This window comes from Puma concolor, unplaced genomic scaffold (assembly GCF_028749965.1).
Source record: "Puma concolor isolate L17-30 unplaced genomic scaffold, mPumCon1.1.hap2 unalloc_scaffold_26, whole genome shotgun sequence".
NCBI lineage: Eukaryota > Metazoa > Chordata > Mammalia > Carnivora > Felidae > Puma > Puma concolor.
This window is the reverse complement of record NW_028240232.1, coordinates 521,189-540,273: the sequence shown is the minus strand read 5'-3', so window position 1 is coordinate 540,273 and position 19,085 is coordinate 521,189. Positions and strand designations below refer to the sequence as shown.

Below are 19,085 nucleotides of genomic sequence, written 5' to 3'. Positions count from 1 at the left end.
GTTAGATCCCCTACCTCGACCGTACCAAAACACCACACAGATTCCATACAGATTAAAAATAAATAAATCACAACAAATATTATAAGAGTACAGAAGAAAATATCAGAGACTGTTTTTATACCATGAGGCGAAAAGGCCTTGTTAACAAGACCCATGTCCCATAAGCCATGAGGCAGATATGGTGACGGACTGTCCACACCCTCCTGTTCATCGTAGTCCTTGCCCCCTTGATCCCCTGGATTGTTTGTCCTCTTCCTGTTGATTTATAAAACTCTCTTCATATGAGATATATTCATCCTTTCAAGGGCTTTCACTGAATTTCAATGTTTCAAATATTTGTCAGTGTTTTTATCGTGAAGGAGACGGAACCGTGGGATAGGAGACAGGCTGACTGCAGGCACAGCTGGGTTCTGCTTTGGGTTTTGCCACAGGGGCCTTAAGCTGATCCCCTTCTATGTATGAAAGAAGGATGGTGATATCATCCTCACAGGACTGTGGGGATTAAATCAGATGTCTGGTTTATTCCAAGCATAAATCAGACAAGACGATCAAATCTATCAAATGTTTCTGCATGTGGTATCAGGTCACAAAGCTTTTTCTCACCACAAGATCATAAAAGTATTGATTCTATTTTCTTCTAATACTTGGGCGGGTTCTTGTTTCTCTTTTTTTACATTGACTGAAATATGTTTTTTTAAGGTGAGAAATAGGGATCTGTTGTTATTTTCCTCCCAAATAATTAAGCAGTTGTTCTACTACCACTTATTTATTTTCGTCCACTGATTTGAATACTAAAAGGTAACATTTCAATGTTTATTTATTTTTGAGAGTGACAGAGAGAGAGAGTAAGAGTGAGAGAGGGGCAAAGAGAGAGAGAGACACACACAGAATCCAGAGCAGGCTCCAGGTTCTGAGCTGTCAGCACAGAGCCCAACACAGGGCTCGAACTCCTGAACCATGAAATTATGACCTGAGCCAAAGTAGGACGCTTAACCAACTGAGCCACCCAGGCGCCTCTAAAAGGTAACATTTCAAAAGTCCTAGTCACCCACGGATCTGTCTATTGCTGGACTCTGTAGGCTACTTCACATAAATATTAGGTTGCATTATTCCTCCTTGTGAAATTGACACAATGCCTCATCTCTTCCTTTGAACATCATTATTGTCCACTACAGGAAAAAAACTGCATGGTCTCTGACCTCAAAAAGTGTATCATCTAAGTAGGGAGAGGAAATAATGAAACCACATAAAAAAATATACACACAAGGTTAAACCACATAGGAATTTAAAACAGCAATAGGAGTTTATAGAACTTCCCCAAAAGCAAAAGGCTGCAGGCCACCTCAAGATGCAGAGTACTGACTGGACAATGGCCAATGATTTCTCTTCCCAGAGGTCATGGTAAGCTGACCCCACGCTAGTTCCTAGGCTCTTAGGCTGAGAAATCAGACCCTGATCTCATCAAGAGAGAACGCACTTCTTTCTACATGGAGGCAATATCACCTCACCAATGTCACAGGATTGATCAAAATCAGAATGTCAGGTCAAGACTTGACAATAAGGAAAACATCCGTTCCATAGATAGGGCATCTGTGTCTACATGATTGGGCATTACCTCCTGTGGAGACAGGCCTCTGTGGCACGCTGAAGTATAATCAGAAGGCTATTTGGTGAGAAGAGAAGTGGAAGAAAAGTAATTAGCTGAATCCAGTGTTTAATGGAAAGGACTGAGGTAGCTAGATCCATCCATCTGCCCCGCGGGCACAGCCCGGCTGGTGGGCCTGACTCTCATCTGCTGCCTGAGGTGCCATCTCTACTCTTAGGCAAGGCTAGGTGGGCACTGCCCATGTTGGTCTCTTCCTCACCATTTCTATGCCTTTACTACTGACCAACCCTCCAGAAGACAGACATGTTTCTCCTTAGCAGTTAATACATCCAGTCAGGCTTTACTCGAGTCTGAGAGACCAGGAAGCCTTACATATCTCTGCTCTGATCCATGACCTTGATATTTCTCTCTTGAGGAGCTGCCTTTTAACAAACTGTTTAGCATATTTTTGTTATCAGGGGAGGGGAATGCGTCACTGTAGACCCTAAGAAATGGTGACAATCTCACAGAAGGACTAGGTCCAGGAGTATTACAGTATTCGGGGAAGGCTTTGTGAAGAAAGATGAACTCGAGTTGGCTTTTGAAGGCTCATGGGACTTCCACCAGCAGAGTGAAATAAAGGAATTTCAAGTGGGCAAAGTCACCAACAAAAGTAGGAATGGGCATGGTCTGACTAGGGGATGGTGGGGGGCTGCTTTGGCTGAAATGGAGGGTTGCCATGACAGATGGCAATATATATATATGTATATATATATATATATATATACATATATATATATATACATATACATATATATATAATAAGCATATGTATATTTGAATAAATATATTGAATATATATTCAATTCATACATAATTGAATAAAAGGTAAACAGGCAAGCTCCAGGAATAGGCAACTGTAATTATGACAAGCTTTGAGTAGCCTGATGCAGGATTTTAGCTGCAGGGTTTTAACTGAACCTGTCTACACAATGCCTTGCGAAGTGGAGGAGAGAGCTGTAGGTACATCTAATTAATCAACAAGATGACACTTTTATCTCTAAGCCATGCCCTTTCTTCCGAGATGACTGATAGCTCCATGAAGGTGAAGACTATTTCTCTCTCACCATTTTAGCCAACGAGGAAAGAAATCAGTGGTAGGAGGAGGATGACTGGTGAGTGCATCGAATCGACATAATTTTTTTGAGTTGAAGAAATTTTACTATCGTGTCAACTGTGGCCTTCTTAGACCTAATGTCTCAGAACAAGCTAATGGCTTGTTATCTTGGTTACAATCCACAGATGTCTCCCGGCAGTGGGGTTCCTTTTAAAATCCCTGGAATATACTTTGCAATGAAAGGACAAAGCCTATCTCCTTCCTCCAGACTGAAGAGGGATATCAGGTCGTGATAGGTGGGAAAGTGGCTTTGATTTTCAGTTTGTGGGTTCTGAATCTATTATAAAGAAGGAATATAGTCTGGGAATCTGAATTAATTGTTGTCCTTACCTCAATGAGACAGAAAACTATGATCAAAATCATCACTACTACAGTCACAGATATTGCCAAGATGAGTTTGTTGTTATAGCCATAGCCTGGAACTTCTTTTGTGAGCTAAAAAAAGGGAAAGAACAATGTTTTTAGAAAACAGAGATAGGATGAAAGTTAACTATTCTTTAACGACTCTAAAACCCCATTCTTTCCGATGAATCGCTTATAGGTTCTTAAGGAATATACCAAATCTAATGTGATATGTAATCTTAATCATTAGCATTTTCTTCAAGAATTTATGTATCTTGTATGTTAGGTCCTCTTTTTGTCTACTCTGGGAACAGCGGCACTCTTTCCTGAATGAGCAAAGTGGCAGATCACTGCCTTAGGCAAAATTATGTGGCCAAGACAAGACCCGGACTAGGAGCCCCTGGTCCTTGTGCTTGGGTCCATGTCCTAAACCACCTAAATGTCGAGACCCCACATTTTGGGATTTATCCTCACCTCCCTTGACTCCTGCCCTCTCTGTTCACTCTGGACTTCTGTGCTCTCACTGATATAGTTCTCATTTTCCCATTGGTCCGTATCCCACTCTGCCTTGGACACCTTTACTTTTTGCTGCTCGCTGAGAAGCTTCATCAGGAGGCCTGTTCTGGAGATGAGCTTGGCACAGGCCAGCTGCATGTGGGTCTCAGAGCAGTCCATTTTCAAAGTCCGGATAACATGAGAAATGAGGCTTCTCACGTCATTGTTGGGGATGAGGGACTGTAGCTGCTGGTTTAACGGAATTTCAAACAGATCACCTTTGACACAGTGAAGCCTGTGGCTTTTGGGGGCAAGCCAGTGCCCGCATTGTGGTATTCCCATTGTGTATCATTGGTTTGTTTAACGGTCGGCATAGAGTTGTCTGCAGTAACAGTAGAATTAGCAGTGGAAAGATTCTTACGGTTTGTGAATTCAGGGAGGGTTTGTGCTGGCACAGTAGTGTTTCCTGTAGAAATATTTTCGTCAGAAACATTTTGGGCAGTAGCGTTCTCTGCAGTAGTGTTTTCTCTGTAAGTTCCTGAAGGAGCAAATAATTCTGGAAAAGGATTTTTCTGAGGACTCAGTTCTCCCGGAGATGAAAAATCCTCTCGTGAAGGGGAATTTATGAGGCTCCTGACTGCAGAGGATGGAGGCCTCTTTGCAAGCAGCTGTCTATTACTGAGTGAACTTTCCTTTCTGGACTTTCGATTCAGTTTGGCCTAGGGTGTTCTGTGGACCACATGGGAGCGACTTTTATGGAAGCGGTGTGTTTTTCTGGGGTGTGAGGCTGGCCCGAAAGCCTTCATATTTCTAACTCTAGCATTTGCATCTTCTAAAACAAAAACGCTGTACATGAAGTCTTTTGATTTTTTTTTTCACGTCAGGTGGGGATTTTGGAGCGGGGGTGGCAGAAGGCCTGCCCAAAGAGTATTGCTTCAGGAAAGAAGAGACCGCTGCCTTGTGCTCCTCTACGAACGAAGGCTCTGTATTGAAGGAGCTTCCCATTAATTTGCTGGGCCTGTGCGCCACGTGAAGCTCCCCTGGGGATGGTCTCCTGAGCCTTCTTTCCTTGGCCATGTTCTCCACAGACGGCTGGGCGTTCTGTTTCCTCTGGATGTTCTGACGTCTCAGTTCTTTTAAGTGCCTTTTCCGTATGCCCTTTGGGCCCTTGATGACCTTGTTCACTCTCAGGAACTTTTTCCCCACACTCTCAACCTCGTCTAGGCTCTTCTCCTGCGGTTGGGCAGTTTCCAATTTCTTTGGAAAGATTTGACATTTAAACTTGGGACCTAATCACTTAGATTCCACCTACACCTGCCTAAATAACCCAGAAAGCCGCCAGAGGATTAGCAGAACGGAGTCTCCGGAGCCAAGCGCAGATGAGAGGCCCACAGAAGAGGGGCCCCTCCTGAAGTGGATCACCTAAGGAGAAGCGAGCTAAGCCTGCCCCTCCTGCCCACCCCAGCTAATACGCCTACCCACCCCAGCTAATACGCCAGATCCCCAGCATCACAAGCCTGGCAGTGTGCAAGTAGCCCAGATGGGCCACGCCACCCTACAGTGAATCCCGCCCCTAGGAGAGGAGAAGAGAAGGCACACACCAGTCTGACTGTGGCCCCAGCGGTGGGCTGGGGGCAGACATCAGGTCGGACTGCGGCCCCGCCCACCAACTCCAGTTATACACCACAGCACAGGGGAAGCGCCCTGCAGGTCCTCACCACTCCAGGGACTACCCAAAATGACCAAGCGGAAGAATTCCCCTCAGAAGCATCTCCAGGAAATAACAACAGCTAATGAACTGATCAAAAAGGATTTAAATAATATAACAGAAAGTGAATTTAGAATAATAGTCATAAAATTAATCGCTGGGCTTGCAAACAGTATGGAGGACAGCAGAGAATCTCTTGCTACAGAGATCAAGGGACTAAGGAACAGTCACGAGGAGCTGAAAAGCGCTTTAAACGAAATGCAAAACAAAATGGAAACGACGACAGCTCGGATTGAAGAGGCAGAGGAGAGAATAGGTGAACTAGAGGATAAAGTTATGGAAAAAGAGGAAGCTGAGAGAAAGAGAGATAAAAAAATCCAGGAGTATGAGGGGAAAATTAGAGAACTGAGCGATACACTAAAAAGAAATAATATACGCATAATTGGTATCCCAGAGGAGGAAGAGAGAGGGAAAGGTGCTGAAGGGGTACTTGAAGAAATTATAACTGAGAACTTCCATGAACTGGGGAAGGAAAAAGGCATTGAAATCCAAGAGGCACAGAGAACTCCCTTCAGACGTAACTTGAATCGATCTTCTGCACGACATATCATAGTGAAACTGGCAAAATACAAGGATAAAGAGAAAATTCTGAAAGCAGCAAGGGATAAACGTGCCCTCACATATAAAGGGAGACCTATAAGACTCGTGACTGATCTCTCTTTTGAAACTTGGCAGGCCAGAAAGAATTGGCACGAGATCTTCAGTGTGCTAAACAGAAAAAGTATGCAGCCGAGAATCCTTTATCCAGCAAGTCTGTCATTTAGAATAGAAGGAGAGATAAAGGTCTTCCCAAACAAACAAAAACTGAAGGAATTTGTCACCACTAAACCAGCCCTACAAGAGATCCTAAGGGGGACCCTGTGAGACAAAGTACCAGAGACATCGCTACAAGCATAAAACATACAGACATCACAATGACTCTAAACCCGTATCTTTCTATAATAACACTGAATGTAAATGGATTAAATGCGCCAACCAAAAGACATAGGGTATCAGAATGGATAAAAAAACAAGACCCATCTATTTGCTGTCTACAAGAGACTCATTTTAGACCTGAGGACACCTTTAGATTGAGAGTGAGGGGATGGAGAACTATTTATCATGCTACTGGAAGCCAAAAGAAAGCTGGAGTAGCCATACTTGTATCAGACAAACTAGACTTTAAATTAAAGGCTGTAACAAGAGATGAAGAAGGGCATTATATAATAATTACAGGGTCTATCCATCAGGAAGAGCTAACAATTATAAATGTCTATGCGCCGAATACCGGAGCCCCCAAATATATAAAACAATTACTCATAAACATAAGCAACCTTATTGATAAGAATGTGGTAATTGCAGGGAACTTTAACACTCCACTTACAGAAATGGATAGATCATCTAGACACACGGTCAGTAAAGAAACAAGGGCCCTGAATGAGACATTGGATCAGATGGACTTGACAGATATATTTAGAACTCTGCATCCCAAAGCAACAGAATATACTTTCTTCTCGAGTGCACATGCAACATTCTCCAAGATAGATCATATACTGGGTCACAAAACAGCCCTTCATAAGTTTACAAGAATTGAAATTATACCATGCATACTTTCAGACCACAATGCTATGAAGCTTGAAATCAACCACAGGAAAAAGTCTGGAAAACCTCCAAAAGCATGGAGGTTAAAGAACACCCTACTAAAGAATGTGTGGGTCAGCCAGGCAATTAGAGAAGAAAGTAAAAAATATATGGAAACAAGCGAAAATGAAAATACAACAATCCAAACGCTTTGGGACGCAGCGAAGGCAGTCCTGAGAGGAAAATACATTGCAATCCAGGCCTATCTCAAGAAACAAGAAAAATCCCAAATACATAATCTAACAGCACACCTAAAGGAAATAGAAGCAGAACAGCGAAGGCAGCCTAAACCCAGCAGAAGAAGAGAAATAATAAAGATCAGAGCAGAAATAAACAATAGAGAGTCTAAAAAAACTGTAGAGCAGATCAACGAAACCAAGAGTTGGTTTTTTGAAAAAATAAACAAAATTGACAAACCTCTAGCCAGGCTTCTCAAAAAGAAAAGGGAGATGACCCAAATAGATAAAATCATGAATGAAAATGGAATTATTACAACCAATCCCTCAGAGATACAAACAATTATCAGGGAATACTATGAAAAATTATATGCCAACAAATTGGGCAACCTGGAAGAAATGGACAAATTCCTAAACACCCACACTCTTCCAAAACTCAATCAGGAGGAAATAGAAAGCTTGAACAGACCCATAACCAGCAAAGAAATTGAATCGGTTATCAAAAATCTCCCAACAAATAAGAGTCCAGGACCAGATGGCTTCCCAGGGGAGTTCTACCAGACGTTTAAAGCAGAGATAATACCTATCCTTCTCAAGCTATTCCAAAAAATAGAAGGGGAAGGAAAACTTCCAGACTCATTCTATGAAGCCAGTATTACTTTGATTCCTAAACCAGACAGAGACCCAGTAAAAAAAGAGAACTACAGGCCAATATCCCTGATGAATATGGATGCAAAAATTCTCAATAAGATACTGGCAAATCGAATTCAACGGCATATAAAAAGAATTATTCACCATGACCAAGTGGGATTCATTCCTGGGGTGCAGGGCTGGTTCAACACTCGCAAATCAATCAACGTGATACATCACATTAACAAAAAAAAAAAAAGAGAAGAACCATATGATCCTGTCAATCGATGCAGAAAAGGCCTTTGACAAAATCCAGCACCCTTTTTTAATAAAAACCCTTGAGACAGTCGGGATGGAAGGAACATACTTAAAGATCATAAAAGCCATTTATGAAAAGCCCACAGCTAACATCATCCTCAACGGGGAAAAACTAGAGCTTTTTCCCTGAGATCAGGAACACGACAGGGATGCCCACTCTCACCGCTGTTGTTTAACATAGTGCTGGAAGTTCTAGCATCAGCAATCAGACAACAAAAGGAAATCAAAGGCATCAAAATTGGCAAAGATGAAGTCAAGCTTTCGCTTTTTGCAGATGACATGATATTATACATGGAAAATCCGATAGACTCCACCAAAGTCTGCTAGAACTGATACATGAATTCAGCAAAGTTGCAGGATACAAAATCAATGTACAGAAATCAGTTGCATTCTTATACACTAACAATGAAGCAACAGAGAGACAAATAAAGAAACTGATCCCATTCACAATTGCAGCAAGAAGCATAAAATACCTAGGAATAAATCTAACCAAAGATGTAAAAGATCTGCATGCTGAAAACTATAGGAAACTTATGAAGGTAATTGAAGATTTAAAGAAATGGAAAGACATTCCCTGCTCATGGATTGGAAGAATAAATATTGTCAAAATGTCCATACTACCCAAAGCTATCTACACATTCAATGCAATCCCAATCAAAATTGCACCAGCATTCTTCTCGAAACTAGAACAAGCAATCCTAAAATTCATATGGAACCACAAAAGGCCCCGAATAGCCAAAGTAATTTTGAAGAAGAAGACCAAAGCAGGAGGCACCACAATCCCAGACTTTAGCCTCTACTACAAAGCTGTCATCATCAAGACAGCATGGTATTGGCACAAAAACAGACACATAGACCAATGGAATAGAATAGAAACCCCAGAACTAGACCCACAAACGTATGGCCAACTCATCTTTGACAAAGCAGGAAAGAACATCCAATGGAAAAAAGACAGTCTCTTTAACAAATGGTGCTGGGAGAACTGGACAGCAACATGCAGAAGAATGAAACTAGACCACTTTCTCACACCATTCACAAAAATAAACTTAAAATGGATAAAGGACCTGAATGGGAGACAGGAAACCATCAAAACCTTAGAGGAGAAAGCAGGAAAAGACCTCTCTGACCTCAGCCGTAGCAATCTCTTACTCGACACATCCCCAAAGGCAAGGGAATTAAAAGCAAAAGTGAATTACTGGGACCTTATGAAGATAAAACGCTTCTGCACAGCAAAGGAAACAACCAACAAAACTAAAAGGCAACCAACGGAATGGGAAAAGATATTTGCAAATGACATATCGGACAAAGGGCTAGTATCCAAAATCTATAAAGAGCTCACCAAACTCCACACCCGAAAAGCAAATAACCCAGTGAAGAAATGGGCAGAAAACATGAATAGACACTTCTCTAAAGAAGACATCCGGATGGCCAACAGGCACATGAAAAGATGTTCAACGTCGCTCCTTATCAGGGAAATACAAATCAAAACCACACTCAGATATCACCTCACGCCAGTCAGAGTGGCCAAAATGAACAAATCGGGAGACTGTAGATGCTGGAGAGGATGTGGAGAAACGGGAACCCTCTTGCACTGTTGGTGGGAATGCAAATTGGTGCAGCCGCTCTGGAAAGCAGTGTGGAGGTTCCTCAGAAAATTAAAAATAGACCTACCCTATGACCCAGCAATAGCACTGCTAGGAATTTATCCAAGGGATACAGGAGTACTGATGCATAGGGGCACTTGTACCCCAATGTTTATAGCAGCACTCTCAACAATAGCCAAATGATGGAAAGAGCCTAAATGTCCATCAACTGATGAATGGATAAAGAAATTGTGGTTTATATACACAATGGAATACTACGTGGCAATGAGAAAAAATGAAATATGGCCTTTTGTAGCAACGTGGATGGAACTGGAGAGTGTGATGCTAAGTGAAATAAGCCATACAGAGAAAGACAGATACCATATGATTTCACTCTTATGTGGATCCTGAGAAACTTAACAGAAACCCATGGGGGAGGGGAAGGAAAAAAAAAAAAAAGAGGTTAGAGTGGGAGAGAGCCAAAGCATAAGAGACTGTTAAAAACTGAGAACAAACTGAGGGTTGATGGGGGGTGGGAGGGAGGGGAGGGTGGGTGATGGGTATTGAGGAGGGCACCTTTTGGGATGAGCACTGGGTGTTGTATGGAAACCAATTTGACAATAAATTTCATATATTAAAAAAATAAATAAATAAAAAATAAAATATAAAACAAGGTAAAAAATAAACAAAAAATAAACAAAAAACCAAATGAATGAATAAACAACAACAAAAAAGAGAAAACACTTGTAAATATGGAGAACAAACTAGGGATATGGACAAAATGAGTGAAAAGGGTTAAGAGGTACAAACTTGCAGTTATAAAATAAATAAGTCACCAGATGAAAAGTACAGCATAGGGAATATCGTCAATAATACTGTAATATACTTATTGTGGTGAGCATTTCATAATGTATATAAAAGATCACTGTGTTGTACACCTGAAACTAATTTAATATTACATGATCTATATATACTTCAATAAAAGAGATAATTGAGGGGCACCCAGGTGGCTCAGTCAGTTAAGCATCTGACTTCAGCTCAGGTCATGATCTCATAGTCTGTGATTTCAGGCCCCACATCAGGCTCTGTGTCTACAGCTCAGAGCCTGGAGCCTGCTTCAGATTCTGTGTCTCCCTCTCTCTCTGCCCCTCCCCCACTTGCACTCTGTCTCTCTCAAAAATAAAAAATAAAAAAAGATAATTGACTATTTAAACAAAAAAAATAATATGGTGTGCTAAAAGTAAAACGTATGAAAACAATAGCACAAAGGTCAGGAGGGGAACAATGGAAGTACACTATTTATTGTAAGGTTCTTATACTATTCATGAAATCATATCATATCATTTGAAGATAGACTGTGATAAGTTAAACATGAACACTACAAACCATTAAACAGCTACTAAAATAACAAAACCTGAGTTGTAACTATTTATCCCCCCACCAAAAAATAATAAAACGTACTAAATCAACCCAAGAGCAGGAAGAAAAAGAAAAAGAAAAGAAACAAAGAACAGATGGGATACATAGAAAGAGTAGACAGTAGCTTTAAATGTAATCCTATAAATAATTACATTAACTATAAATGGTGCAATCACCTAATTAAAAGATAGAGTTGTCATACTGGATAAAAAAGCAAAAGCCAACTATATGCTGTCTATAAGATTCATTTTCAATACAAAGATATAAGTAGGTTAAAAATATGGAAGAAATTATGCTTTGCTAACACTAATCAAACGAAACCTTGAGTGGCTATATTTACTATAGGACAAAGTCAATTTCAAAGCGAAGATATTACCAGGGATAAATGAGGTTATTCCATTGTGATAGAAATGTCAACTAATAGAAAAGACATAACTTAAAAATTTATGTATCTGATAATAGAACTTCCAAATATATTAAGGAGAATAGGAAAGAGAGACACAAAAGTACACAATTATAGTTGGAGATTTCAATATCCCTCTCTCAATAATTGACAGAAAAAATATATAGAAAATGAGTAATGATACATCAGACTTGAAAAATACTACCAACCTACTTGACCTAGTTGACATTTATAGAATACTCCACACCAAATCAGCAGACTACATATTTTTTTTCAAGTGGGCACATAATATTTATCAAAATAGACCATATTCTCATCTATTACCAGAATTCATTGGCTATAAAACAAGCCTCAATAAATTTAAAAGGATTTCAGTCATCCAACATATTGTTCTGTGACCAGAATGGAATTAAATAACAAATTAACAGATCTGTAAAATCTCCAAATATTTAGAAACTAACCAACACACTCCTAAGGAACCCTATTGGTCAAATAAGTCAAAATGGATATTAAAAACGATTTTGTACCGACTGAAACTGAAAACACATGTCAACATGTGGGATGTTGCTCATATAGTATTCATCTTCCCCAGTGTCCACTTTTTTTTTTTTTAAGTTTTTTTTTTTAACGTTTATTTATTATTTTTGGGACAGAGAGAGACAGAGCATGAACGGGGGAGGGGCAGAGAGAGGGAGACACAGAATCGGAAACAGGCTCCAGGCTCCGAGCCATCAGCGCAGAGCCCGACGCGGGGCTCAAACTCACGGACCGCGAGATCGTGACCTGGCTGAAGTCGGACGCTTAACCGACTGCGCCACCCAGGCGCCCCCCCCCCCCCCAGTGTCCACTTTGAAGAAACTAGAAAAAGAAAAGGAAATTCATCACTGAGTAAGGAGAGAAAATGGAATGATGAAGATCAAAGCAGAAATTTTTAAAAAGGAAAACAAAAATAGAGAAGTCAGTGTAATGAAAAGGCACTTTTTAGAGAAGATAAGTAAAACTGATAAACTTCTGGCCAGATTTATCAAGAAAAGACAAGAGAAGACACAAATTATCAATATCAAAAATGAGAGGAATGACATCACTACAATTCTACAGATACTAAAAGGATAATAAGGGAACATTATAAAATACTTTATGTCAATAACTTCAAGATGAAATAGATTCCCTGAAAGACATGAACTACTCCAAAAAATAAGTATGTAATTTAAGTAGCACTATTACAAAAATAAAATCTGTAGTTTAACACTTTCTCACAAAGAAAGCTTCAAGCCCACATGGCTTCACTGGTGAATTCTAGCAAACATTTAAGGAAAACATAATGCCAATTCTGCACAAACTGTACTAGAGAATTGAAGAGAGGGGACTACTTCCCAACTCAATTTTAAGGCCAACATTCACCTTATGAAAAATAGATCAAGACATTAGAAGAAAGGATAGATAGAAGATCTCATATACTGCAGGCTGGAATGCAAAATGGTACATCCACTTTAGAAAACAGGTAAGCAGTTTCTTAAACAGTTAAATATACACTTAGCATATGATGTAGCAATCCTGCCATTAGGTATTTTACCCCCTCCCCCCCTCCCCCAATGAAAACATACGCTCATACGAAGACCTGCATGTAAGTGTTTTAAGCAACTTTATTCATAAAGGCCAAAAAGCTAGAAACAACTCAAATGCCCATTAACTGATGAACGCATAAACAAACTGGTATATCCTCACAACTGCAATACTACTCGGCAATAAAAAGGAAATGAACTACTGACATGTGCAAACACATGGATGAGTCTCTGGGGTGCCTGGGTGGCTCAGTCAGATAAGTGACCGACTTTGGCTCAGGCCGTGATCTCATGTTCCGCAGGTTCATGCCCTGTATTGGGCTCTGCGCTGACAGAGCCTGGAGCCTGCTTCGGGTTCTGTGTGTGTCTGTCTCTCTCTCTCTCTCTCTCTCTCTCTCTCTCTCTCTCCCTCTCCTGCTTATGCTCTCTGTTTCTCAAAAATAAATAAACGTTAAAAAAGTTAAAAAAACACATGGATGAATCTCAAAAGGATTATGCTGAAAGGAACCAATCACAGAAGACTGCATACTGTATGATTTCATTTATTTATTTTTTTTAATGTTCATTTATTTTTGAGAGAGAGAGAGAGATGGAGGGCAAATGGGGAAGGGGTAGAGAGACAGGGAGACACAGAATCCGAAGCAGGCTCCAGGCTCTGAGCTGTCAGGACAGAGTCCGATGCAGGGCTTGAACTCACGAACCGCGAGATCATGACCTGAGCTGAAGTCGGACGCTTAACTGCCCGAGCCACCCAGGTGCCCCTTGTATGATTTCATTTATAAGACACTGTGGAGAAGGCAAAACTATAGGGACAAAAATTAGGTTGGTGGTTGCCAGGGCTGGTGGTGACAAAAGGGGATTGGCTGCAAAGGCACATAGGGGCCTTTTGGGGTGACAGAAATGGTCTACGTCTCAAATGTGGTGGTGCTTACATAACTACACGTTTGTCAAAACTCATCAAACTGTACGCTTAAAAAGAGTAAATTTTATACCTCAATAAATCTGACTTAAGAAGACAATAAAACAAATCTAAATCAACAACTAAGTGAAAATACACATAAGAAAAATCAACTTACAGTGTTTCCAAATTCAAGGGTCATCATGAGGATGCTCTCAACTGTTGTAAGTGACACCTGTGTTGATCCCATGTCTCTGAAGGAGAAAGCCCAAACATGCGTGATTTGAACCCAAGGATAAAAATTCTGTACCTAAAAAGATACTTAACAACATGTGGTTACTTCAATTCTGGCTTCTTTGTCAAGTCAGCTCAAGAGTTTTCTTGCTATGGACAATAATTTCAGAAAACTCCCAATGAAGACATTTTATGTGCATCATCAAATTAATCACCTTGGTGCTCAACAGTACAATCCTTTTTACTCTTATCCTCATTTTCATTCTCAATTGCATCCACCTCTCTTGATTAGTCTTTTTTTCTTTTAATATACACCTTACTCCACTTTCCACTTTGAGATAAATGGTATTTCTACCTACATCTGCAAGTCCCATGTCTCTTATGTGTTCTTCAATACTATTCCTTCCTCTGCAGGCTATCTTGCCCATATACGTTTTTTCTTTGCTAATAATGCTTATTTCAATAACCGAGTTAAAACTTAAATTAGGACTTTTTCCCAAAACGCAAAATACTTAATCTTTTGATGACAACAAAAAAGATCAGAAATCATCTCATGAGCCATGAGATTGTTGCAATACTTACAAATATTTTAATGCTGGCAACTTAAAAAGATAGGAATCTTCAACAGCTGACAGAGGGTTACGACTGATAATTCTGAAAAATGCAATGGAATTAAAATGATCTGCATTTCCAGTAATGACTACCACGAACGTTTATGTTCATTTTGGGGGTATGGAACTGGAAGGTTAAAACTAATCATTTTCTGCCTTTGCCTATAAATCACCCTTACATTCTGTAAAGCACTCTTCCTTTGGGAACTACCCAGCTCTCTGGACGATAAAGTGGAGAACAGAAAGAGAAAAAAAAATTTTTTTTTTTTTTTTTTTTTTTTTTACGTGGACAGCAAAGCCAAGATATGCCAAAGAACTTTTTGGGCTGAAAACCCTAGAAGTGACTATGCTGGTAGGAAGCCCAGGCTCTGTAGGAAATACTGTTTCTAGTGTCCTCTATAATTCTAGGTGCTTTTCCTTTATCTCTAGAAATGTAAAAAATTCCACAGTTTAAAACACCCGGTTAAAGACAAAAATAGGACCAATTCCTCAGTTTGGGGGCCAAAGACAAAGGGATTAATCTAAGAGGAAATGGTGAAAGCTATACCCCCACCATGTGTATTCTCCTATGACAGCCTTTGTTAGGTGGCATATGATCCCGTTTCCTTATCCATCTCCTGGACTGCCAGCTCCCTGAGGGCAGGGACCATACTCTATTGTCATTTTTGTCCCTGTGCCTGACAGAGTGCTTGTTATTTACTAGTTACTTAGTGAAGGCTTGTTGAATAAATAACATTTTGTCACTGCTTGACACAAGTTTTTATTCCAAAATGCTGAGTAGATTTTCTTCTCAGTTCTTTACAGCAAAAATAAAGTGAAGGAAACAGGAAGAAAGAAAAGAAAATCTGCCTTTAGGTTGACTCTGCTCAAGAATCATCACTGTACTTTTGCAAAATTATAAGGATAATCATCACAACCAATACTATTGAGCTATGGGGCATCTGTGATCAGCATTTCACATTTAAACCTCACAATAACCTTATGTGATAGATACATCATTACCCCATTTTACAAGTGAGGAAACTGAAGTACAGAGAGGTTGTATAATTTGTCCCAGTTTGTCCAGCCAGTCAAGAAGCAGAGATGGAATCTGAACTCAGTTCTGACTCCAAAGCCTGTATTTAAATTGTATGGAAAAAAGGGGGTTTAAAATAGCCGTTACCTTAAACTTAACTTTGAGAGCATTAAATATAGAAACACTTTGCTGAACTTCATCTCTCCATCTGGGAGAGCTTCTCTAAGAATTACATTTTCTATTTTTATTCCTTTCCTCTAATCATCTCCCATGATTAAGTATTTAATTAGCCTGTGATCATTGAGACTTTACAGATTTCATTTCTTATTTTTTTATTCTATTTTTTGAGAGAGAGAGTACAAGAGTATGAGTGAAGGGAGGCAGAGGAAGAGAGAGAGAGAGAATCCCAAGCAGGCTCCATGCCCCGTGCAGAGCCTGACATGGGGCTTGATCCCATGACCGCAAGATCATGACCTGAGCCGAAATCAAGAGTCAGGCAGTTAACTGAGCCACCCAGGTGCCCTGAGACTTTAGAGATTTTAAAGCCCTGTTACAGGTGAATCAGTGAAAATGAGAGAGGAAGGACGTCTGAAAATTCATCCTTCCGTAAAAGCAACAACAACAACAACTAGCAAAAATGGTCAAAATCAACTTTCTCAGAACTTTGGAAATTTTAACCAATGGGCTTGCAGCAACCCGGAGAGCATGTATTAAAGAAAAAATTACTAATTTCTATAAGAACAGTGAGCTCTGTTGTTTTAACTTGTCCTCAACCTCTGCTCTCCATCCTGATGATAACCTTAAAAATTGCCCACATCCCAGGGGAACAAAATGGAGCTGAAGTTCCTTAAAGCCTCATTCCCAAAGAACAAACTGTCATTGTTTTACCTGTCTAGTGGGGTCCCTAAAAAACTTCACTTGAAAGCCTTGCCCTTGACCTCACTGAGAACTGCACAGTGCTAAAATAGCCTCTTCCCAAGGGGCCTTTTTTGAAAACAATTATAGATAAATGTTTTAATCTGGCAGCTATGTGAGGCAATTGATCACAAGACAAAAAATAGCCTAAACAAAAAGCCTAAAAGGGAAAAGCTGAGAAATGAGATGTCCATAGGGACTTTGAAATGCTCCAACATCTTCCTGGGTAACTAGAAGACCACAAGACATATTCCTGGGAATGTAGAAAAAAAACCTTAGCACTAATAAATGAGTTCAGCAAGGTTACAGGACACAAGATCGATATGTAAAAATTAGCTTTATTTCTATACATCAGCAATGACTATTCCAAAAATGAAATTAAGAAAACAATTCCATGTATAACAGTACTCAAAAGAATAAAATACTTAGGAAAACATTTAACCAAAGAAGTGCAAGAATCACACTAAAAACCACAAAACGTTGTTGAAAGAAATTAAAGAAGATTGAAATAAACGTAAAGATATGCCATGTTCACGGATCAGAAGAAAATATTGTTAAAATGGCACTATACCCCAGATTGAACTGTGGTTTCAGTATAATCCCTATCAAAACCCCAACTGACTTCTTTCCAAATATTGGCAAGCTAATTCTAAAATCTGTATGTCAATTCAAGGGACCGAGAATAGCCCAAAATGATCTTTAAAAAAAAAAAAAAAAAGTTTATCTATTCATTTTGAGAGACAGCGAGCATACACACCCGTGCAGAAGAGCAAACATGAGCGAGTGTGAGTGGGGAAAAGTGTGAGCAGGGGAGGGGCAGAGGGAGAAGGAGAGGGAGCATCCCAAGCAGGCTCCATGCTGTCAGTGCAGATGGCAACACGGGGTTCCATCTCACAAACTGTGAGGTCATGACCTGAGCTGAAATCAAGAGCCGGCCACTTAACCAACTGAGCTACCCAGGGGCTCCAAAACGATTTTGACAAAGAACAACCAAATGGGGAGACTCACACGCCCTGGTTTCAAAACCTACTTCAAAACTACAGTAATCACGGTGTGGTACTGGCATAAGAACAGACATGTAAGCTGATGGAACAGAACTGACAGTCCAGGAATAAATCCTCACATTTATGGCCCACTGATTTTCAACAAGGGTGCCAACACCATTCAATGTGGGAAGACTAGTGTTTTCAAATGATGCTGGGACAACCGTATATCCCCATACAAAATAATGGAGTTGGATTCCTACACTTCACACCATATATAAATATTAACTCAAAATGAGTCAAAGACCTAAATGGAAGAGCTCAAGCTATAAAACTCTCAGGAGAGAAATCTTTATGACCTTGGATTTAGGCAACAGTTTCTTAGACATGACACAAAAAGCACAACAAACCAAAGGAAAAATAGGTAAGCTGGACTTTATTTAAAAATAAAAAAACAACCCAAAACTATCATATGTCTGATACAAGTCTAGTATCCAGAATATCCAGAATATATAAAGAACTCTTAAAACTCAGAAAAAGACAAATAATCAAATGTTTAAATGGGTAAAGGATTTGAAGAGACATTTCGCCAAAGAAAATACATGAATGGCCAATAAGCACATGAAAAGATGCTCAATGTCTTAGGTCATTAGGGAAATAGAAATCAAAGCTACAATGAGATACTACTCTACACTCACTAAGATGGCTATGATCGAACAGAGAGACAATGATAAGTGGTAGCAAGATTTGGGGAAACCAGAATCTTCATACATTGGTGGGAATGTAAGATGGTGTAGTCACTGTGGAAAACAGTTTGGCAGTTCCTCAAAAGGGTTAAATATAGAGTTACTACATGACCCAGCAATTCCACTCTTAGGTACGTACCCAAGAGAATTAAAAACATATGACCACACAAAAACTTGTACATGAATACTCATAGCAGCATTATTCATAAGAGCCAAAAAGTCAAAATAATCCAAATGTCCAATAACTCACGAATGGATGAACAAAATGTGATTGGAGCACCTGGGTGGCTCAGTCGGTTAAGCATCTGACTTTGGCTCAGGTCGTCATCTCACAGTTCATGAGTTCGAGCTCTACATCAGGCTCTGTGGTTTTGGATCCTCTGTCCCCCTCTCCCTCTGCCCCTTCCCCGCTTGTGTGTGCGCTCTCTTTCAAAAATAAATAAACATTGAAAAAAGAATGAAGTACTGAAACATGCTACAACCGGATAAATCTTGAAGCCAACAAGCTATGTGAAAGAAACTAGACACACATTTCGATGAAATGTCCAGAATAGGCAAATCCATAGGGGCAGAAGGTAAATTAGTTGTTGCCAGGGGCCTGGGGG

At 40.0% G+C, this 19,085-nt stretch overlaps 1 protein-coding gene and 1 long non-coding RNA gene across 3 annotated transcripts in view; both read right to left on the bottom strand.

Annotated features, from left to right (window-relative positions):
• LOC147571484 (leucine-rich repeat-containing protein 37A2-like) overlaps positions 1–19,085 on the bottom strand; it is a 33,206-nt gene that overhangs the window by 3,225 nt on the left and 10,896 nt on the right. Inside the window, exons 2-4 of one of the 2 annotated variants that reach the window (XM_086696348.1) lie at positions 14,793–14,864; positions 14,155–14,230; positions 3,093–3,197 (exon numbers count right to left, since the gene is read on the bottom strand). In XM_086696348.1, coding sequence (XP_086552474.1) covers positions 3,093–3,197; positions 14,155–14,230; positions 14,793–14,864 — 253 coding nt within the window. Of the gene's footprint in view, positions 1–3,092; positions 3,198–3,578; positions 4,999–14,154; positions 14,231–14,792; positions 14,865–19,085 lie in introns of those variants that run through there. The other variant, XM_086696346.1, reaches the window with a different exon arrangement.
• LOC147571486 (uncharacterized) lies at positions 17,070–18,262 on the bottom strand. The gene is made up of 2 exons (XR_015247358.1): positions 17,959–18,262; positions 17,070–17,333 (listed from the first exon to the last, which is right to left on the bottom strand). It is a non-coding gene; the product is annotated as an uncharacterized LOC147571486 (long non-coding RNA).